The following is a 23,648-nucleotide window of genomic DNA, read 5'->3' as shown; positions in this document are numbered from 1 at the left end:
CCAAGGTGTTCATAACTATGAGGTTCTACTATACAACTTGCGGAGCCATATAAGTAGGAGCAGCACAAGCACAGAAGAATGGTCTTCCTGTTTTGTGAGGGCTGATTTTGAACTAATACTTACTTTGCCTATTGTTTCACAGGTTTACTTTTTATGATGGCCCTCCATTTGCAACTGGGCTTCCCCACTATGGCCACATTCTTGCAGGTACCATTAAAGATGTAGTAACCAGATTTGCTCACCAGAGTGGCTTTTATGTAGACAGAAGATTTGGATGGGATTGTCATGGTTTACCCGTGGTACGTGCAATAAGTGATCCTGCAGATATTTTTGATACCTTGATCTTTGCATATGGTTACCTGTGCATCTGAATAATTTGTTACTTCCTCTTCCCTGCCCTCCTCTGTTACTCCCCCCCCCCCCCTGAATTCCTCTAAAACAGCGGTCCCCAAACTTTTGAGGGTCTTGCAGCCCTCCCCCACCCCTGCCTCTCTGGAGCTGGGCCTGGGAGCGGGGCCATGGCTGCGGGGTGGGGAAACGTGGATAGGGATAAGGGGGTTGCAGCTGGGGGAGGGCCTGGGGCTGGGAGCTAGGCCACAGCCAGGAGCAGGGGTGGGAGCAGAGCTGCAGCTGGGTTGCGGTGAGGGCCAGCAGCCAAGCCTACAGCCAGGTGCGGCTCCACTCCCAGCCTTTTTCCCAGCCTCATCCCAGGGCGAGGAGCAGAGCCATTTGGCAGAGGCTGGACATGGGGCCAGGTGCACGCTGCGCTGGGAGCCAGGGATGTGGCTGGGACTGGGACCGGAGCAGAGGAGGGGGTGGTGAGGGGTTGGATGGCGCTCCCTCCCTGCCCCCATAGGGGCTGGTCTGGGCCCTACCATCCTCCCCACACGGTCCTCCATGCCACCTTGGACAGGTTGAATCACAGAAACCCCCTTGGGGCTGCCAGCTGATGTGCCAAGACTACTACTGCCCCTGCTTTCGGACTCCGGAACCCTGCCTGGCTGTGCCAGACATGCTTGCCGGCCACAAACACAGACCCAGGTCTGAACCATGTCCCACAAACTGCAAGCTTAACTGAAAGCAGCTTAAGAGACGTTCCTGTCTTTAAACACTCAGATGCCCAACTCCCAATGGGGTCCAAACCCCAAATAAATCCATTTTACCCCGTATAAGCTTTAAGCTTATGTATAAACTTCTATGGATAAACTCATAAATTGTTCGCCCTCTATAACACTGAGAGAGAGATATGCACAGCTGTATTAATACTGGGGAGGGGGGGAGGAGAAACAGCTGTGCATATCTCTCTGTCAGTGTTATAGAGGGCAAACAATTTATTAGTTTACCCTGTATAAGCTTTATACAAGGTAAAATGGATTTATTTGGGGTTTGGACCCCATTGGGAACTGAGTGTCTGGGAGCTAGAGACGAGCACTTTCTAAGCTGTTTTCAGTTAAGTCTGCAGCTTTGGGGGACGTGGTTCAGACCTGGGTCGATGTTTGCAGCAGGCTAACGTGTCTGGCTCAACAAGACAGGGTACTGAAGTCCATAGCTGGCAGCGAAAGCAGGGGCAGAAGAAGTCTTGGCACACCAGTTGGCAGCCCCAAGGGGGTTTCTGTGATCCAACTTGTCACACCACCCCTTTGGGTTCTGTCATCTCCTTTGTACATGGAGTACCTTTACATGGTATGTATTTTTTGTTTGGCCCCTGCATCCCAAATTTGATCCTGGGAAATGGAATGAGTAATGCCTGGTAATAACTTTAGTGTACTAGCATGTCATTTAGAAATTTGGAATGTTCCAAAGCAAATGATTCAATAAACTGTAAATTTTGCTGTGCAAAGTACAAGTAGCTATGCAAACCTATTGTTAGTAGTTACCATGCAAAGGATGACTGTTTATTGATTTACTTTGTTTATGACAGCCCTTATTTCTGAAGGATAGACTCATCCATTACTGGTTTTATTGTGTATGTGAGTGCAGGTAATGGTTGTGGGAGGAGAAAACCCTGTACCTGCAAAATAGGAGCTCAAATGTACATGCTTTTTTGCATGACAAACTTGCACATTCAGATTTGAATCTGGGGCTTTGGATGTATTTGTATAGCCATAGGGCCGGGACAAAAATTTAATGAACTGGAAAATCCTGAAGGTTTCGCACTGCAATATATATTGACTTTTTTTCCCCCTCCTCTCCAGGAGTATGAAATTGACAAAACACTAGGAATCAAAGGGCCAGAGGATGTGGCCAAAATGGGTATTGCAGAATATAACAATCAGTGCAGGGGGATTGTGATGAGATACTCTACAGAATGGAGGGTAAGTAGAATGTCAGTATTAACTCTGCCTATGTGTCTAAAATTGTGTGCAATTCTTATGGAATTCAGTAGGACATGGTGGAACTACTTTTGCTGCACCTGAGGAAAAACAGAGCAGAGCTAACAGTGTTGACTGATGACCGCAGCAGTCCCGACACTGCCTTCTGTATGTCACAGTACTGAGATAAAGTACTTAAGCTGCCAGAGTCCCTACTCCCCAGGCGGTGGGTCCTGGCATCTGCATTTCAGAACAAGTCAAAGAATTGAGGCAAGGGGTTGTGAAATTGCATGGCATTGTCTTGATGACGCACTGTTAAATCGCAGTGTCCGGATGTCACTGTGTGGTGACATCAGAGGGAATTCAGAGAGAGCAAAATCTCAAATTGAGATCCACTGTTTCAATGTGAATAAAAGTTAAATCTGAAAAGGACTAAGATTTTAACTTCAATAAAACATTGACCAAGAACATTGGGCGTACATCACAAATTTTGGTCAGTTTGTACCCACAAAACTTGTCAGCATTTTTTGTGCATGTGGCTTGCTTGTGATGGTGAATATTTGTAGATGTGCATCTACTTGATTGCAGGAATAAATGTAGTTTGACTCTTACTGTACCAACATATATCAATATCAGGAAAGGTCTAGCCTGTTTTTGGTCATGTTGCAAAGATGGCACATTGCACAGTTACCCACCCAACGAAAGGATATCGCTTATCAAAGTGAAGCATAATGTTCATGTAACTTACTCATTAATTGACTTATGTGCTCTATGTGAGTAGATGTGAAGCAAAGACTTGCCAGAGTCCATGTGGCTTCCTAGTATAGAGAGGCCAGAGAAGGCAGCTGGTCCTGAAATAATTTTGTACAGTGTTTACACAATGGCTTTTCCAGCTCTGATTTAGATAAATGTTCAGAGCTCTCAGACTAAGTAACCCTGTAGAAATGGAGAGAACTGTGAAGCTCTGTTCTTCTCCCCATTTTGACTATCGCCATAGCAAATATGTGGTTATGATCAAGAACATAACTAGTGCAGCCAAAGCCAAGTTTCTGTTGAATCATTTGGCTGTATGCTGAGGAAAGATCTGCCTCACCAGCTACAATACTCTCTCAATCTCTAAGTTTAGTTGCAGTGAGTAGGTGCTTCTGTATTGCATGGCTTTGGATTTAAGGAAAGGCCTGTATCCATGACCTTTTCTTGGCATACTCCATGCTAGATAAAATGCTCTACCCTGAACCATTGTCAGGCTTGACTGTTTTGTGGGCTTGGTTCACTGATAGGGGTAGAACATGCTGCTTTTTCAACAAGCTATTACAAAGAGATAAATCTGGGAAATGTACCATGATCTTTGTTTTAAGCTGCCTTTCAAGCTGTATGTTCATATTTTAACAGATTAGCATTACCAGACTAGGACGCTGGATTGACTTTGACAAGGACTATAAAACTCTATATCCTGAGTTCATGGAGACTGTCTGGTAAGTAGTTTTATCATGTTGTTGATGCCATTAGAAATTATCTCTTTAAAATGCTCTGGTTATTATAACTGTACAGTGAGATGTGATTTTTCCCTTCCCCCCACTCCCCCAAGGAACATGTTTCCTACATTTCTCAAGAGGTTTTCTTTTACACTACTGAATCAGGAGTATGGAAAATGGGTCAGTTTAAGCATCTCACCTATTATTTCTCTTGGAGCTTATTTCCAGGTACAATGTGAAAATGTGTTAGGCAAGAGACTTAATGATCTGCCTGCTCTTTGTTGACTTGAATAGAGTTTTCGAAAGAAAAGTATAAAGTGGACATTAATAGAAGAAGTGGTCATTGCTAGTCTGGCCCTGAAGTCTCATACCTGATCTACTCCATTCAAACTTAAAAAAACAGGAGTACTTGTGGCATCTTAGAGACTAACAAATTTATTAGAGCATAAGTACTCCTGGTTTTTTTGCAGATACAGACTAACACGGCTGCTACTCTGAAACCATTCAAACTTTGTAGGTCTGCAGAATGGCCTTGAAGATTTTCTGTTGTCTCTTTAACAAGCAAGGGTATCTAGCCCAGAAAAAAATTTCCTTGATGTTTCCAAGAGGACAAATAATTCAAACTCTAGATAGCTGTAGCCGAAACCCTTCTGTTAGGTTGAATTCAGATGCTGGGAATCTAGTGCTTTTTCAGTTTTTTCTTTGTGGCTCTGGCGTTTGGCAGCTTCTTGTGACTTCCCTAGAAAATCACTAGGATGGCTCATCAGCCCTCTGGTGGAATGCCAAGGGTAGTTACTAGATTTCCAAAGGAGAGAAAAAAGATATTACTTCACCTGCTTTGTGTCTCTAAGGAGAGAGATCCTGCATGGCTGATGATTCCCAAATTCAGCTAACACTGTGGACAACATCATAATGGTCTTCAGGTGTTAAACTCACAAGTAGAATTATAGCTAAATTTAGTTCAGTGTTAAATTTATGTCTGAGGCTCATTATGAATGATGTAGTTTTTTAGTTGATGTGAACTCCCCCTGTCCTTCAGGTCTTAAATTTCTCATGGGTTATTTTTATAGAATTTTTCTGTTCTCTCGTAATGTTTTCTCTTGCATGAAAAAGTAAACATATTTAGTGTCAAATTAAATGGGTAAAATGAATTGCAGATTACTAATTTCTGCTATGACTTTAAGACTGAACCACAACTAATCCTCTTGAGGTGCTCTGACCTGTCCGTGGGAGGAAAATATGACTCCTATGCTCGACAGGACGAGATGCCAGTATATTAATAATGGTAATGCACTGTCTCACTGTCCATAGTCCTTCAGTTAAAATACACAAAGGATTTCTTAATTTTTCTACCTATTTCAGTGACACTTCTCTTCCAGCTGTTCCCAAGACACAAGATGCTGAAGACTGATCAAACAGCATTTCTAACAGTTACCCATGGTGTGATTAATTGATTGGCGATCTCTTGATTCGAGGATGATCTCTACCATGGATTTACATATGGGTCCTGAGATGACTCAGGAGTCTGATCCTGGAACCACAGATCTGCCCGCAGTAGGTACAGACATTTTGTGGCTGGCCAGTGACCTGTTGAGAGAAAGTTATTTCTTTTTCCTTCCTCCTCTCTCTCTTTTCAGCTTTGAGGGCAAGGCGCTTCTCCTTGAAGCGGGCCACTGGAGGATATGGAGCCATTGAGATAGGTTGGTGGCTTGCACTTCCCAGCTTGTGATGTCCAAATCAGTTTTCTTAAAATATGCTTTTAGTGTGTCTTTGTAGCGTTTCCTGTGACCACCACGGGATCTCTGACCATGGGTGAGCTGAGAGTAAAGGACTTGTTTTGGGAGGTGAGAGTCTGGCATCTGCACACAATGTCCAGCCCAGCGAAGTTGGTGCATGAGGATCATTGCTTCAATGCTGGTGACATTGGCTTCAGCGAGAATGCTGGTGTTAATGCGGTGTTCTTGCCACTTGACGAGAAGGATCTTCTGGAGGCATTGTTGGTGATACCTTTCCAGACTCTTGAGGTGCTGTTGATAGGTCACCCGGGTTTCGCATCCATAGAGGAGTGTTGGAATAACAGTTGTCTTATAGACCTGGATCTTGGTGTCCTGCTGCAGGTCATGGTCTGTGAAAACGCCTTGGAGCAATTTCCCAAAGGAAGCCGTTTCGCACTGGATCCTGTGCTGGATCTCACTGTCAATTTTTGCATTTTGAGAAAGTTGGCTACTGAGGTAGCAAAAGTGCTCAACTGTCTCCAAAATCTGTCTGTCTGATGGTGATTTGTGGTGGGTCATGTACAAGGCCTGCAGCAGGTTGATAGAGCACTTTAGTCTTCTCAATATTGAGTGAGAGTCCTCTCCTTTGGTAAGCTTGTGCAAGAAAATCCAGTATGGACTGAAGGTCATTCTCAGTGTGTGTGAGGATGACACAATCATCAGCATACTGAAAGTCAGTAATGGACGCCCTGAAGACTTTGAGCGGCGATGTCGAAGATTAAAGAGTCGCCCATCCATTCTATATTGAATGTCAACTGCACTGGGGAGATGATCTTTAACGAGGACCAAAATGACTGCTAAATAGATGGAAAACAGTGTTCGGGCAACAATGCATCCTTGCTTAACCCCAGTTTTGATGATGAAAGGTTCCATCTCAAGGGCATTACAGAGAACTGTGACAGTCATATGATCATGGAGAAGCCTTAGGACATTGATAAATTTTGGAGGACAGCCAAATCTGGCCAGCACCTTCTACAGGGCTTCACCAAGATTTTTCCTGGATTTGGTGGGCAACGAAGATGATGTCAGTTGTCCCGCGAGATGATCTAAAACCTCACTGAGATTCTGGCAATATTTCCTTAGCAAGGGGAAGTAATCGGTTTAAGAGGATACAGGCAAGAATTTTCCCAGCTGTAGATGGAAAGGCAATGCCTTGATAGTTTCCACACTCCGACTTATCTCCTTTCTTAAAGATTTTAACAATGTTAGCGTTTCTGAAGTCTTTTGGAATCTTCTCATTATACCAGATATGAAGAAAAAGTTTGGAGCTTCCCTATCAGTTCTTCACCTCCAAACTTGGAGTCTTTAGCTGTTATGCCATCTGGCCTTGCTGCCTTGTACTTAGTTTGCATAATGACTCGTGTTACTTCTTCAGGGGAGGGAGGGTCTGTAGGAGATTCTCTTTCATGTTGTTGAGGTATAGATTTGATAGTGGCATCAGAGACCGTTGACTCGTGGTTCAGGAGTAGCTCAGAATGCTCCTTCCATCTGGCTTTGATGGCTTCGTTGTCATTAAAATACATTGACCCGTCTTGGCTTGGAGTGGTGTGGGTCCATGGGAGCATGGGCCGTAAATGGCCCTTATTGCCTGAAAGATACTCCTCATGTCATGTTTATCAGCATAAAGCTCAATCTCCTTGGCATTTTCTTGCCACCATTTATTTTTGATGCCACAGATTTTCCTTTGGGCTTCAGCCTTGAATTGCTTGTATGACTCTCTTCTGCTGGTGTGATATGTCATTTTGCCACATGCAATGAGCTTTTCTTTTCTGGTCAAGCAGGCACTGAATCTCAGCATTGTTCTCATCAAACCACTCTTGGTTATGGCGGGTGACGTAACCAATGGACTCAGCACATGCTGAGAGAATGGCAGTCTTTAATCCCTTCTAGAGATTTTTATTATTATCATCAGCTGTAGTCATAGGGGCACATTTCCTCTGAGCTACATTAAATAGAAGCATAGATCCTGTTTTCTGCAAAATTAGTCTTTAGGGATGCAAGCCTTCTTTTAAAAAAAAACCCAAAAAACTAACTCCCCCCAAAACAAAAAAACCCAAACATTCTCCCCCCTCCCCAAAAGAACCCAAAACATTTAAGATTGAATATCCTTTAGAAGGAAATTGGGGTGAGTCCCCAAACTGATTTTCATTTGCAAACCAGGCAGGATTTTGTGTCCAGATCTGCATGAGTGGAAGGCTAGTGTGTCAACCATTGCACCAGCTAATGTCCCAGTACATACCATCTTTATATAAAGGCCCTTAATGAAAATATCTGTTCTGTGCTTGACAAAGTTTTGTGTTTGTATTGGCATTTCATGCTTGGTGGTTGTGGTGGCGGCGGCAGATGACTATTTTTTAAAGGTGAAACAGGCATTTCCAGTTGGGTGACTTTTACTCTTGAACAGAACTTCATCTTTTTTAATATTAAAGACTGAAACACTTTGGCAGAATCTTTAAAGGAGTCCTAGGTGTTACTGTTCAGTAGTATTACTTAAATATTAGTTTTGTGCTCTAAAAGAGAGTTCTGTGAGGGTTTCTGATGAGAAGGTACAGTCAGACCTCCAAGTCTTAAAAATCCTTTTATTCATACTTGTGTGGAATTTTTAGGTTTGTTTCTCTCAGTGCAGGGTTGATTCAGGAGGTAACTGTATTTATAGCCCAAAATAGTGTTGAGAGCACACCATCTCGAGTTATTGAAACAAGTGCTGGCATACAGCATACTTTATCTTCTGACCCAAAAAGAGCTGCATTGAGTCAAAGTGAAAACAATTGGTATCCCCATGCATTTTACTGACCTGAGACTGGCCTGCAGGAAGTGTCTCAAAGACATATACATGCCAATGAAAGACCGTAAGGATTTTTAACACAACTATTGGTGTACCTTTCCAGATGGTCCTGTGGTCAGTTGAGTCCTGGATCTTAAACAGAAATTTCTCTGGTCAATGGGTAAAGGTCTGAAATAAAGTTGAGTTAAGGAAATAGTACTCCGCTCATAGCTGAAATATTTAATGTCATGCTGAGAAGCATTAACAGAAAAAATAACTTAATTGTTTCACTTTTTATAACAATCAAATATCTAAATGCTTGCTAGGAAGACGTAATGTGCCATTTTCTGTTCTCCACTGGTTTATAAGACTGGAGGCAGTATGAAAATTAGAAATAGAGAAATACCCCAATATACTTTTTTGACACCACCCTATTTATCAGTAAGGATTTCAAGTGTGTTTGTGGCTCTTATATTACAGTCTTTTTTGGATTCCAACATGTCCTGATCTCTTCTTAAATACCAGAAGGAGGATATATTTTGGGGCCTGTTGACCTTGAATGTTTCTCAGTGTTTATGTGGATCGGCGCTTGTTTCAAATAGTTTAATAGCACCATCTAGTGTCTAATTCTGAAAGCTTCAGTCCTGAATATGGCTGAATTTAAAAACATAGTGTATGGCCTTGTCTACATGAGCACTTAGTTTGTGGTAAGCTGGGCTGTAAATCTAGCTTGCTCCACACTAAATGTCTGTGTGGACCCTGATGTTGCACTCTAAAAGACTTTAAAAAAAAAAAAAAAAAGTCCTAGTCATCTTAAGTTGTTTTTTCTATGGCTAATGACAGTACTGGACTCCTTGTCTAAGCCTTATTTTTAACTCTGTTTAATAGGTAAGTTCTCATTGCCTTAAAAAACAACTACAAAAAATACCCCGCGTGGCTACAATGTTGGCTTGTGATAATTTTGAGAGTCTTGTTTCCTGAACTACCTTGAATAGTGGAAGGGATTGCTTTCCCTTTCATGGAAGCAAAGAATTCTAGATGGTTTCAGATCTCTGACTTCTGATCAAGAATAGGCAAGATGCTAAACTTGCAACCAGACAGATCCCCAAAGCAATGGGCTTGAGAATAACTCCACAAGGACCTTGTAGATATTAGACTCCCTGTCAGAGTGGTCCACTGAGCTACTTCCCTGTCATGTGGGTTGAAAGTGTGTATGCTAGACAACTTCTTTGCATCTGGGAGGTATGTTGAAGAATGTACTGCATGGTAGGTCAGCTAGCTGGTTGTATGAGAATTGGGGAAATCTTTTCTTTCAGGATAACAGGCTTCAGGCTTCTCTGAAGCAAAGATTTGTGACAGTTTTCTTGGTACCCAGATTAAGGTTAAATGTGATCCCAACTGCCGAAAACTACGATGAGGGTTGTGCTTTGTGATGTGTTGTGTGGGTGGATTGTTGTTTTGTGTGTGGGGTTTTTTTAGTTTGTTTTTTATTTGTGAATATAGTGCTTATCAGAGTATGGGGCTCAGGGCCAGATCCCAAGAGATGCTCAGCACCTGCAAATTGCACCGTTTGGTAGGAGTTCAATGTGCCTTTGAGAATTAGATCGTCAGTTTGCAGATGCTTAAGATGGCAATTAAAAATGTGCGTTCACCTGTCTAATATTTGTTTATAGAGTGAAATTCTTGGAATAGCAAGAGTGGTGAATAATTCTAACATGAGACAGTAGATATGTTCAAACTCATTAGGGTTAAGGACACTAGACGTCACGGGGAACTTGTTTAAATACTTGCTTGTGGTTGAGTTTGGAAAGGCATGTTATGTTTCTATTGATGAATCCCTTTTTAGGATTAAGTTTGTTCTTCTTGTATAGCCCCCATTAACATAGGTTGGGAGAAATTGAGAGACAAATTTGCTCAGGCCTTGCATTTAATTTATAAATACCTATTGAACTACTGCTAAACAGACTGAGTGCAACTAAATTTGAGCACCTCAAGTTTGAGGGGAAAAGTTAGCAGAAAGGAGTATATCAAGGGAATACATTTTTCTGTTAAAAATTTTTTTTTTTAATTTTGCTTTGCACACAGAAGTAACCTGTGGTAAGAGAAGTTTCTGCACGCTTCCCTGTAGTATTGCTGACCTTCCAGAAAGGGCTGCTGTTTCTCTATGCCAGGATCACAAGCCTAATGCCTCTTTCAGACTAGTCATCAAATATATTTTGCTTACTTTAGGCACATAAAGATGAATTAAAGGACTGTCCACTTGCAAGTAGTAACTGACTTTTATTTTTTTTAGATGTAAGCAAAACTGCTGATGCTTAGTGTGCTGCTTTGGGGTAGGGAATGCTGCTAGCAGCAAAAGTTATGTCCTGTCTACTTTGTCATCTCCTAGTAACTGATACTTTATTGATAGAAAGACAGTTATGTATAGCTCAGAGATGACAAATATATTTTGTCATGGTGGTAACACAAGCAGTTACATCAAACAACAATCTGTTTTTATGACCCAATAATGCAGTCTGCTCTGAGTACAAATGACTATATCCTTTGACAACTGGAAATTTAAAAACAAACAAATTTTTAGTGTGAGATGTAGTAACCTCTCTTCAGAGATCTCTAAATGGTAATGCATTTTGAAAGCTAAATACTGTCTACCTGGCAGTGGAAAAAATTGAAGCTCCTAAATTGCAGGTGAATAAAATTACCACAAGAGGAGGATGTTCATTTGTATTTGAATTTTGTAGCTCCATCTAGTGGTCCCCCTTCTCTGATTTTTGTTAAGGTTACACGTACATCTAAGCAGTCATTAAATGATCATAGATGTGGCACTGAACTGTTTTTCTCTGTGGGTTTGGTAGGCTATGTCCCTTTACGAAAAAAAAAAAGTAAATTGGAGCTCTTTTGTGTATCTAAAAATATATATAAAATATTTTAATCAACACTTTTCAGAAGGCAAATGCAAGAATATTGAAGAATAAATCCAAAATCAGTGACTTGTCACAACTAAGTCATTTAATATAGCCTAAGTTGATAAAACATTAAATGAAAATTTATACTTTTGCTCAACTGCAACAGAGCTTCCCTAGTTAGGCTACTGAAATACCTGTGTTTGAAAGTGCATTTCAGTAAAATTTATCTCTCTACACTTTGGATATATTATTGCTTGAATGGTTGGTGGCTTTAAATTAATCCTAGCAATGATGCTCTTTTCATAAACTTAGCAGGTATATCTCCTCTCCTCTCTCAGGAGTAATGATCAAAAAGTAATGCATAGAAAAAACTATAAAAGTAGCCATTGTCAAAGCGGTCAACTATTTGACTTCCTCACATTCAGAGCACCTTTATTCCAGACCAGAATTATATGTACTTGGGCAGGGGAAAGAATGTGTCCCAGAATGTGGACTTGAATAGTTCTTTGAATTTGGGTGAGGGTGGGGGGAATATATACCTAGGGATCAGATTCTGTGAGGGTAAATAGTACTACTCTTCAGCTCCTTCTAGAAAATGAGCCCTACCAGTTTGAGAAGGCACTCTCAATGGATTGTGCAGAAGTTCATGATAAGATCCTGCAAGGTTTGCTGGACTCCTTGGTTTTGGCTCCCTTTGGTTCTGGCTGGATGCCTCTCTGGGTTTCTGAGACTTGTCCTCTTTGGTGGTGCTTGGATGCTGCACTTTGCTCCCTGGAGTGTATTAAAGTGCTCACTAAACTTCCTGGTCTCCTACTGTTGGGTCATGGATGCCACTCTCAGTAGATTGTGCAGATCCTCATAATATGGTCTATAGTTTCTCCTATCTGCAGTGTAATAGTTGACATTTCTGATTATTACGTTATCATTAGGCTTCAGTGTCAATAGGCCAGTTCATATCTCTCAGTGCTGGTGATTCAGGCTGCAGACTGATAACACTGTAGCTGTTGGAATTGTTTTCCCATGTTGAATGGTTATCTTAAACATAAGACCAAGAGATCTTTGTTTAAATGAATGCATAGATTCTGAAGCACAAAATAAGGGTGTACAGAAAAAAGGACCAATTGCCAAAACAGCATGACCCAGCGCAATTTGGTCTCATAAACATACTATTTAACGAGACCGCTCTGTGTTTGCTTGCAAGATGTTCATCTGGAAGGAAACACTGAAAATGTTAACAGTGCTTTGAAAACGTAGCTTGGGTGATTCAAGAGTTTTTAAAGTCAGTAGCAATTGCTGAATAGTCTGATCATCCAACTACAAAATAACTAGACTCCCCAGGACCACAGGGCCAGATTCCGGTGTGACAATTTTGAGCCCTTGGAGAATTGTGTCACTGAACATGCAAGCCTCTTGAATGAGACTTTACAAATAAAGGTGTACAATGTAGACGGTGAAGATCTTTGCCTACTTTTTGAAGAGACATCATTCACCTGGGTTGCAAAAAAATCCACTATTTTCTCCCCTCCCAATGATGCACGGTGCCATACATATAGCTGGTGAAGCAAGGGTCTTTTGGGATGGAAAGTGTTATACAATGGTTCATTAATGTAAATCATGGAATCACAAAATTTCTTGTTCTCTAAACAAACGTAGTTGCCTAGATGTGGCCTCTTGAGGAAAGCATCTCGTGTTAATCACTGAAATTTAAGTTTTATGGTCCCCAAGCAGGAAGTTGGGGAAAGATTGAACTGTTAGTGATTTATATCCCATCTGAACATTGCCATGTGTTGTGTGATTTGTGCAAGGAAGGCAGAGCTGGCAGGATGACCTAAAGCTGAATCTAACTGAAAGAATATTCACAACAAAAATGTCATAGTGGCATTAAGTATTTATATTGTTTCAAGATACAACTTGTATATGTATGTGCAGATGCCTTAAGTTCTGGTGTTTCAAGTAGTAAATATTGTCTATAGTTTGAAAATTATATGAACTTTTCAGAATATCTTCTCTACTGGATCATAATCCTACACTACAGCTGCTTTTAGTTTGAATCTTAAGCTATTATATGTTCCTTATTTACTTTTAGGTGGGTTTTCAAACAGCTGTATGACAAAGGACTGGTTTACAGAGGCGTTAAGGTTATGCCTTTCTCGACAGCATGTAACACTCCCCTTTCGAATTTTGAGTCTCACCAGAACTACAAGGTATGTCAGTGTCTATATGTGTGTATAATAATCTGACCCCTGAAACTGCTCTGTCATATTGGAGTGTCTGTCTGTTTTGGATTGGAAAGTTTAAATACTTCATTTGCATGGAATGTAGGCTTATCGACATACTCCAAACTGATAGAATAGTGCTAGTAAAGAGCTGGCCTAGTCATGTATATGTCCTGCTGTGATTTTTCTGACAGTTGCTTTGGTCATTATTTGTTTCCCCTTTCACCATTCTCACAGTCTTTGATCTGGGAAATTGCTCCACTTCTACCTCACACGTTTCTGATACCTCACTGTTGGGTTTCTACAGTGAATATTTTACACTGCACCTTTCCTGCTCACCCCAGCAGAGGATGCCCTGTATATTGATTCTTATCTTCTGGGGTGACCTAGCTGGCAGTTCAGCAGACTCACCTGTAACTTACCAAAGTTAGCAGATGAGTTGTGGGAGGAGAATTAAATTCTGTGATCTTATATCCAGTGTTGCAGCTTAAATACCACTTGTTGCTCCTCTGCCTTCTCTTGTGCCATTAGTAAAGCTATTCCTTAGCACTCATTTCAAGAAACAAAGGAAGGAAATGGAATCATGAACTTCTGCAATGAAGCATGATATTATTAGTATAGTATAAAAACCGATTTTAGTGTGTAACAGAAACCATAAGTGTGCTTAGAGGAAGCCGCCATGTAGCAAACTTTCACAATTAAAAAATAAATAAATAAAATCCCAGTCATTTTGTGTCTGTGTAAAGAAAAGTATATTGTTAAGGGAACTGAGATAACTCAAATCGAGAAATACTAAGCAATTATTTTATTTGTAAATATAACAAGATTCAGCTTTCAAAATGCCAGGATGTTGTTGAGTTGCTTGGCATGTTTAGTACTTTGTGAAACATTCGAACAAGCTGGTTAGAAACATCCGGGTCTTTGTATAACAATTGGTAGGGACTAAATTTTATTTATAGCATGGTCTTCCCTAGGTGTTGCTCATAATCCAAGCATTACATAACTGTCTGAGTCTGACTGTTGCCTGCCCCACCTGCTTATAGAAAGAATTCCTTCCTGAACAGCCCTTAGCTTTGACGTAAATAGCTGCCATTCCATAGTGGAAGTACCTATTCTGAGCTGTGTTGCTGGAGAGGAGTCAGGGATGCTTTCAGTGCACAAATGGCAATGTGACATAATCTGTTTGAGTGTTTCTGGTTTATGCATATGATGTTAATTTGTTAGATGTTGTAAAAATGCCCAAAGAAAGCTTTTTAATGCAGTTTGGAACTTTTCACTTTGGAAAACATTGCATGTTTTATTAAATTTTAATGATTTCATAGCACACAAACTAAAGAGAGACTGTACAGTATAGTACACCAAAGGATCAGCTTTCTTGCCATGGAAGTTGTATCCCTTTATTGGTGGAATGAAGGAGCCATTATTTAGGAGGGAAAACGAAGAATAAATTGTTCATTTGAAACTCCAGGGGGATTTTAGGCAGGCAGAAGAATATTGCCCATGTACCTTTTTGTCAGGGACTTTACAGATAACACACCTTCTCTTGCAAACAAAAGAGGTCATGTCTTCAGGTTTTCATATTTCATTTACCAGGTGCACCTCTAATGTTACAGTACCATGTTGCAGTGGGGGTCATTGTTTCACCAACAATTCAGAAATAAAAGTGCTGTCTACCTACCTGAACAACTTCAGATATCCATCTAGGTTTCACCTGAAGGTTTTCTATTAGAGCGGTGACCTTTCCAACCCTGTTTAGTTTGCTATTTATTTAGATCAGAGCATTAATTGAAGACTTGTGCTTACTAAATATTCAATGTATATGTAGTATTTTGTTTGCAAAATTGTGCAAGCATTAAGTTTATTCACATAACACCGCTGTGAAGTAGGTAGGAAAGATAAATGGACGCAGTTTGAGGTTTATAAAGAGAATCAAACTCCCCATTAAGAATCTATCATGGAGCCTGATAATGCTTTTACTTTTAGTTACAAAATAGCAAACTTGTTCTTTAGTTCTATAACAAAAATATTACCATTTCTGCAGGCTGCCATTCGGTAACGAGCTCTACAGAGCTATGGTAGATCTGTATTGCCACTTAGATTTGAGCCATAAAACTGCTGTTGCTTCAAAAGATTTGGGGTTTGAGTAACACTTGCTCTTCAAATTTGCCTGTTGGAAATAATTCCTTACACAATTATGTAAAATGCGAATCCTGTAAGACTCTGGGCTCTTCATCAGGGCTTAACTTCATTTAAGATCTTCCACAATCCAATAGTATTGATAATACAGAAACTATAACTTGTGCAAGTGCTTCACTCTCTCCAGTGGTGCAAAGAGATTTTAATTCTCACCGGTATGCATAGGCAAATCATGGGAGGGACACAAAGGGGGGCATGAGCTAAAGGGGGGGTGCACGTGACCTCCCCATGTGACCCCTCTCTGCCTTGCTCCCCATCCCAACCCATGTTACTTGGGGGTGGGGCTCTGTCCTCCCGCTGCACTGGATACTGATTTTGGAACCACATGGCTCTCCCAGGAACCCCAACGGCCAAAGGAGCAGAACATGGGGCCGCCTGGTGACCCCACACCAGCAGCTCCGGGCTGTACCGCCCCCAGCCCTTCCATGCAGCTGCGTCTCCGTTCTGGGGTCTGTACAGCCTCGCTGGAGAGCAGGGCTGGGAGGGGAGCTGAGGGTGGGTATTGATATAGCAGAGGAGCTCCTGGCGTGGGGCACTGGCTACTGAGAGTGGCAGCCCCGCGTTCTGCTGTGGTTCCCGGGAGAGCCCTGCTGTTCTGAAAATGTCTTTCTGGTACGGTGTATCTGACTGTACCTGCTTACTTGCACCACTGACTCTCTCCCAGTGTAACACTGATATTATTAATACAAAAGGATTCCTTTGACATGATTGAAGGCAGGACTCTTGGAGGCTGACTGGTAGAAAACCATCTGTTAGTTGTGCATTATGTTTTAAACATCCACATACTCATATGTATGAGGACATATAGTTTATGTGCCTTGGTTAACAATAGTTGCCTGCGAAGAGAAAACTTTCTCAAGTAAGAGCTTGTCCTCCCAACTGCTGGTCCCCTGGGACAAACTAGGTGAGTGGTGTACTCCAGGTTTCAGCAGCTGAAAAATTATTAAACTATGAAGGAAACCTTTAACCAGTTCCGATCTTGGATTATCTTTGTATAATCTTAGGTAGGGATTATCAAAGGCATCTGAGGGAGTCAGGCACCCAGCTCTCAGCCTTTAGAAATAAACTCTGACTACGCTGAGGCAGTTGTGTCCCTCGTGATTTGGGCAAGTAGCCTACACGGGAGAGGTGGAGAGATGTGCTTAAGTTGGTCCTCATCTGCATTCACTCTTACTGCCTTTCTTTGACAAGCTAGGTTGCAGGGCACTAAAGGAACCAGGTAATTGAGTGACAACAGCTGTCACTGCTTTTCCTTGGAAAGTGTTTTCTCGCCGACTCACAAGAAACCTTTCATATCCCTCTCCCTATCACTGTTTCATTTAAGGATGTTCAAGATCCTTCGGTGATTGTGAGCTTCCCATTGGATGAAGATGAAAATGTCTCTCTTGTTGCTTGGACAACTACCCCCTGGACCCTGCCTAGTAACTTGGCCCTCTGTGTTAACCCAGAATTGCAATATGTGAAAGTAAAAGGCAAGTGCTAACCTGATATGAAATACAATGAAAATGTAGTTCCATTGAACTCATGCATGTGTATGGCAGTCTCTGTGATATACAATTCTGTTTGACTTTCAACATGTAGCATTTCACTGGAATTGACTGTATGCTGTTCTGAAGGATGAGTCCAATTTACTGTGTTGCTAAAATCTCCATTCATCTTGTACTCTTTGATTGTATCGTAGCTATATTACATGAGTACTAAAGGACTAGCAGTTACATAATAAATGCTCATACTACGCTACTACATAGTGAGCAAAAACAGGTATGCAATATGGGTGTTTAGTTATTTCACCAGTTAATCCCCCATCACTCCCCAAAGAGTCTCTCACCAAGCAATCCTAACTCTTCCCTTGTCAATTTCTCTGCTTTGCCCCACTTCCCAACCACTTCAGACCAAACTGGCTCGTTGCCTTTGGTGAGGAGAATCAGAATGTATTAGGCTAGCTCAAGTCAGTGTGTAAGGTAGCCTGTTCCTCAAGGGCCCCTGATACATTGGGAAATGCACTGCAGCATGTTCCTATGGTTAAAAATGGAATTCATGTATAACAGGTGGGTAGGATGTATGAAAAAAATAGATTTGCTTTACTTGCTACTTCTCCCACCGTCTTTCAGAGGTTTACAGCTCCAGCTTCTCAGTAGCCAGGGGAATGTTATCTTCATCCTTTGTTCCTTGTATCATTTTCAGAAAGGAATATTTTTCCTTAGTGTTGTGCAATATCTATACAAGAAATGCAGTTCCTCCTAATGATTCCCTGTTCTGATAAGTTTCTTCTAATGTATATTTTAATATTTATTGTAGTTAGACTGTGTAATACGCTAAGATCATGTTGGTTGATTTGGGCATAAGCAGTCATTTTTGCATTCAATTTTTCAGATTTTCCAAAACTGCTGACCTTTTCTAAATTTGTAGCATACATAACCAAATACAGTGATTCAGATTACCTCTGGCATTTTCTTAACGCAGATGAAATGGCACAGTTAGAGTTTTCACTTTAACATAGACTTTAAAATTTAATTTATGCATGCCTAAGGTAGTGGCACATGTAAAACACTGGGAGACAAATCAACCATTTCCCAAGACAGGCTTTTGGATAAATTCAGTTTTGTTCCTTAAGTCTTCATTCCTGACCACTCCTTCAAGTATTAAAACATACAATCATCTTGAAACCTATGAAGCTCAAAAAGAGTTAACAGTAGTTTCAGGCATAACACCTAACTTCTACCAATTATTTTGCAATCGCATTTCCCTATTGTCTAAATTTTTTTCTCACTTGTTGCTTACTGACTATACTGGAGAAATAGTGACACTGACTATGCATAATGTGCTGTCAAATGCACTAAGTATGCAAGAAAAAAGATCCTCCCACTCCCCCCCGTGAAAGTCTTTTAAACAGCTGTATGTACAACATTAACTTAACCCAAAGATCACATTGTCCTCACAGGATGTATGGGATTTAACTCATTCTTCAGGAACTTCTAGTTCAGGAAATATTGGTTCATCGTTATAACGAGAAACCAAGCGAACTTGTCCTCGATTAGAATAGTCTTTCACGGAATATTAAAAACAAACAAACAGCTGTTTGGAACTTAAATTCCTAAAATGAACGAGCACTAGGAAAACATTTGGCTTTCAGATGCACTTTTTTCCTCAGACTGTTCTTACAACATATCTAGCTGAACTTGGCCACAGCCTCTGCCATAATGGCAAAACATTGGTTGATCTTCAAGAGTAGGTGCTTGCTGCTAGTTTCTTCCCAGGACTTCTAGGATTTCCAAAGGCCTCTTCAAATTAATAAATTAACCTAGGTGGAGGCAACATGGCCTCCTGGGTATGGCAGGTCCTGGACTGGGAGTCAGACCTGTTTTCTATTCCTGGCTCTGCTACTGATATTTTGTTTGACTGTGGAAAAATCACCTTTGTGTTTGTATCCCCATCTGTGAAATAGGAATAAGGATACTTATGTTCCTTTATAAAATATTGTGATGTCTGGGGATGAAAAGTGCTAGATAAGAAATTAATATTATTTATGGGGAAAAAAAATCTCATTGCCTCCTGCATGGCAGCGTCATGGCTGATTTTGGTGTTTGGTAATAATTAAACCAGTACAAAGTATTAGACCTCTGCTAATTTGGGGAAAATCAGAAGTTGATTGTCAAACTATAACTACACCTTTAAAGGTAGCTGGGGTGAGGAGGAATAGTGATCTGCCTTAGTAGTGAAAATATTCCAAGTTGATATAAGGGTATGGGAGTTAGTGGTCGGGAGGAATTACCCTATTCTTGATAAAGGTTCAACTTTGATTATTTAAAGCTTCCTATTTACCTTCCCTTTTTTTAAATCCAAGAAAAAAGGAGCTAAGAGTAATTTCATGATGTTATAGTAAATCTCAGAAACACAGCAAAATGGGATAGCGTGTGATTGTTATGTAAAGCGCTGATCCACTAATTCTTGCAGCTCTTGTTTAATTTATTATAGTTTAGCCCAGTGTTTTTCCCTCTGTTTTACCTGCCTGGGCTACACCTATTTGGTTGCCTTCCCTTGCCAGAGAGAACAGTGGGTAAACTATCTGTTAAGGCAGCCATGGCATTTTAATTCAATTCAGCAGGTCAGGTCCTGAAAGCATCACCTCTACAATTCAGGGAGTCTGTGCACATGCTGATGTCAAGAGTGTGTTGCCTAAATTTTAGCTCTTTGCGATGCATTTATATCAAACGGGTATAAATGTATCTTTCGGGAAAAATAGAAAATTTGAGTCTAGTAAGCAGAATTATTCTGGGTAGTTTTAGACCTGATGTCTTATTGCTCTTGTGTGAAATGGAAGCTTTTGTAATGATACAAAAGTAGAGTATTCATTTGTTGTTGTTTTTTTTTCCTTTTAGATAGTGTCACAGGGAAGATTTATATTTTGATGGAAGCCAGGCTGGTAGCACTGTACAAATCTGAAAGTGATTATGTGATACTTGACAGGCAAGTACATGAATTATTGCACACTTTTAAACTTCCATTTTTTATAAATAAGTAATGAACTACTGCAAGAAGTTAGATAACTGCAGAATCCAAGACTGCTTTCTTAGGAGAAAGAAAAGGAGTACTTGTGGCACCTTAGAGACTAATCAGTTTATTTGAGCATAAGCTTTCGTGAGCTACAGCTCACGAAAGCTTATGCTCAAATAAACTGATTAGTCTCTAAGGTGCCACAAGTACTCCTTTTCTTTTTGCGAATACAGACTAACACGGCTGTTACTCTGAAACCTTTCTTAGGAGATAGGTTTAACGCATGAATGTCTTTTTATGTACATCCTGCTACAGCCTGTCAAGGAATTTGACATCTGTAACTGCAAATTAGGCTTGGATGGAAGTTTTTGTCAGAGTAGCAACTGCATCTGGGTTTACTGTAGCTAAGGAAAAGGTTATAAACACAATATATTTGGAAGCCAGAGTAGGAAAAAAATTGTCTTCAGCAACCCAGTATCCTTCCCATATGGTAGTCTACCTCTTCCGCTTGTAAAGCTAGTGTCAGCATGCATTTCTAAGGACTTATTTGTTTTATTCATCCCAATACAGTTTAGAATAGAAAATAAAACTTCATAATTCAAAAAGCTGCTGTAAACAGATTTACCTTTTTAGCACTCTTCAGCAGAAAACATAATTTTTATAAAAGGCATACAGTATGACAAAAACATTTATGCTCCCTCTCTTCCCGCCCATCCTTACCTTTCCTTTTGCAGTGATATCCTATCCACTCTTGGGTATCTTCCAAGAACTGGAAACTTCCTGCACCTAGATAAAGCCAGTTATTTTATCCCTTTTTACAAAACAATTACATTTTTTATAACATTAACATCTTTTTGAGAATGAAAATACATTTAAAACCAAAGTGGAGCGTACATAATTTGTTTTCCTGCAGTTCCCTAGAAAAAGCTTAAGCAAGTTATGCATCTGCCTCTTATATATTGGCTCTTTAGTATTTATAGATATTTTTTAATCGTGGAAGATTTATTAGTTTCCCAGATTTTCCTCCCTGTGTGTTACACTGCTCTTCACCTGTATAGTTCACACCTTCATGTTTTCTGTTCCATGTTCCAGCATGTTAAAATTGTTTTTTTTTGTCTCAGAACTAATCATCTCTTTGAAGCTTGGGACATGAATTGTTTCAGTCCTTTTTTAGAGCTCTAAGTTCTCATCCCCTTCTGGTGTTTTCAGGAGACTACACGTCTGAGCTTGGAGTTCTAGACTTAGTAATTTGGGTCCAATGTTTACTTAGTTTTATTCGTTATTGTAAATACCAGTAGACACTCTGCTTATACTACAGAGTTCCACTATAACCAGTTTATTTTTTTATTTCCTGATGGTCCTATCATAACTTCTTATGAAGTGGGTTACTGATTTATGCTTTGCTCCTGCATTAATTTATAAATGTGTACTTTATTGTGGGGATAATGAATTTATACTAGTGGCAAATCATTAACAAATATCTCCGCTTTCATTCAGTATTAGAGTTGACAAATAAAGGTAGAAGTAGGAAGCAAACTATTTGGAAATCAAGTGCTTTTCCTCATATCAGATTTCAGTATGAAAAATATTTAAAAAGAGAGAAAAATAGTACTTCTAGATTTAGTCTTTATAAGGTAACTAGTGCAATTTACAGTGTATTAATGTGTGTACATATAAATCTTTTTCTACATAGGTTTCCTGGCATTAATCTTAAAGGCAAGAAATATAAACCACTATTTGAATATTTTATTAAGGTAAGATAAGTCAGTCTTGTGTTTAGCCACAGAACCAAATGACAATGTTAAAACCAAGAGACTGCAATTTTAAATAGTTGTACATTTTGATCAATATTTCCCACTGATATGATGGCAAAATGAATATTGTACTTTAAGAATTTGCTTTCATTTATTTTAAGACCCATAATTTGGCTGGATTTAGTGATAATACTGGCTATATGTTAAAATAAAATCCCAACTGTCAAGGGATTTTTGTGGGGAAAATAGGTAAAATAACAAGCAAGTTAAATCTCAGGCCTGTATTTCCACAAACAAACTCATTGTCCCTTATTACATTAACATGGCTATACTCTCATCTCATGCTTTGCAACAGAGAGCACTGTCACTTTGCCAGAAAGTTGGCTGCTTCTGTTTTTGCCTTCCTTTATGTCCTTTATGCTTATACTTCATATAAGTACACACCCTGGAGGTGATGAAGGTTGAGAGCAGGGATGACTTAGGTTTTCAGAGGACTCTTTATTGAACAGTCAGTATTCCCCAGTGTCTATGACCTAGCTCTGCTCATTTGCAGTCAGCATCCTCATTCTCTGCCTTCTAAAACCATAACTTCAGTATTCAGAAGTGGAATTATGATGACATTGAACTTGGAGGTTCTTTGTGCTTTTTCATGTGGAGTATTAAGACCCCATATTGCTGTAACTGTTTGCATTTTTGCCTTTCCAGTCTTTATGGATGTCTTGTTATGCTGTACTTAAAGCAGGAGTACATATTTTACTGTACTAAGAACATAGCTTAATACACATCATGGGCCTATAGAAATGAGTTATGGAAAATAGAATCGGTATATAAGCATTTTGATAGAACTTGACTGAATGATGCAAATAGTTAAAGTACTGAACTGCTGATACATAATTACTTTACATAAAAGAATAGTTGGTGTATGCAGTCAATTCCTGAAGTCAGCAGAGGTAAAAGGAGTGCATCAACTCAATAGAGAGCAGACCTATTTTTGGAAGAAGGTGGGAATCACAGTTGTAGCTATTAACTGGACTGCAGGGTGTAAAGATAGGCTCTATACTAACTTGTTGGAAGGTTGTATGGTAGCCTCTCTGCATCTCAATACAGTAAAAGCTGTATTATCTGGCCCTGTATTAATTGGAAAGCTCTATAAACCGGCATTTCTAATCTTCATAGAAAATCCGGTTGGTGCAGGGCCAGCAGACTCCCTACCTGGCTCCACGTGGCTCCCTGGAAGCAGCAACATGTCCCTGCTGCTCCTAGTCAGAGGAATGGCCATGAGGGGTTCAGAGTGTGGGAGGGGGGATCGGGTTATGGCATGGGAGGGGTTTCAGGCTGCCGCATCCGGGGGGCGCACACCTTGGGTGGCTCCCTGCAAGCAGTGACCTGTCCCTGCTGTTCCTAGCCGGAGGCATGGCTAGGTGGGTCTGCGCGCTGCCTCTGCCCACAGGCGCCACCCGCATCTCCCATTAGCTGCAGTTCCTGGCCAAAGGGAGCTGCGGAGCCGGCGCGTGGGGCAGGAGTAGCGTGCAGAGCTGCCTAGCTGCTTCTCCACCTAGTAGCAGCAGGGACAGGTCACTGCTTGCGGGGAGCTGCCTGAGATGAGCACCCCCTGGATCTGGCACCCTTGCCCCAAACCCCCTCCCACACCCTGCACTCCCTCCCATGCCCCAACACCCAGCCCTGCACTCAAACTCCTTCCCTCTTAGTTAACCGGAATTTTTCAGTTACTGGCACCCCCCATTTCCCCAACATG

General features: G+C 40.7%; 1 protein-coding gene across 1 annotated transcript in view; it reads left to right on the top strand.

Annotated features, from left to right (window-relative positions):
- Nucleotides 1–23,648, top strand: part of IARS1 (isoleucyl-tRNA synthetase 1) — a 191,187-nt gene that overhangs the window by 16,268 nt on the left and 151,271 nt on the right. Inside the window, exons 5-11 of the mRNA XM_048856251.2 lie at nucleotides 143–299; nucleotides 2,196–2,315; nucleotides 3,705–3,787; nucleotides 13,319–13,436; nucleotides 16,969–17,116; nucleotides 20,024–20,111; nucleotides 21,832–21,892. Coding sequence (XP_048712208.1) covers nucleotides 143–299; nucleotides 2,196–2,315; nucleotides 3,705–3,787; nucleotides 13,319–13,436; nucleotides 16,969–17,116; nucleotides 20,024–20,111; nucleotides 21,832–21,892 — 775 coding nt within the window. The remainder of the gene's footprint in view (nucleotides 1–142; nucleotides 300–2,195; nucleotides 2,316–3,704; nucleotides 3,788–13,318; nucleotides 13,437–16,968; nucleotides 17,117–20,023; nucleotides 20,112–21,831; nucleotides 21,893–23,648) is intronic.

This window comes from Caretta caretta, chromosome 7 (assembly GCF_965140235.1).
Source record: "Caretta caretta isolate rCarCar2 chromosome 7, rCarCar1.hap1, whole genome shotgun sequence".
NCBI lineage: Eukaryota > Metazoa > Chordata > Testudines > Cheloniidae > Caretta > Caretta caretta.
The sequence above is the reverse complement of the archived record's forward strand: the minus strand, read 5'-3'. Positions and strand labels throughout refer to the sequence as shown.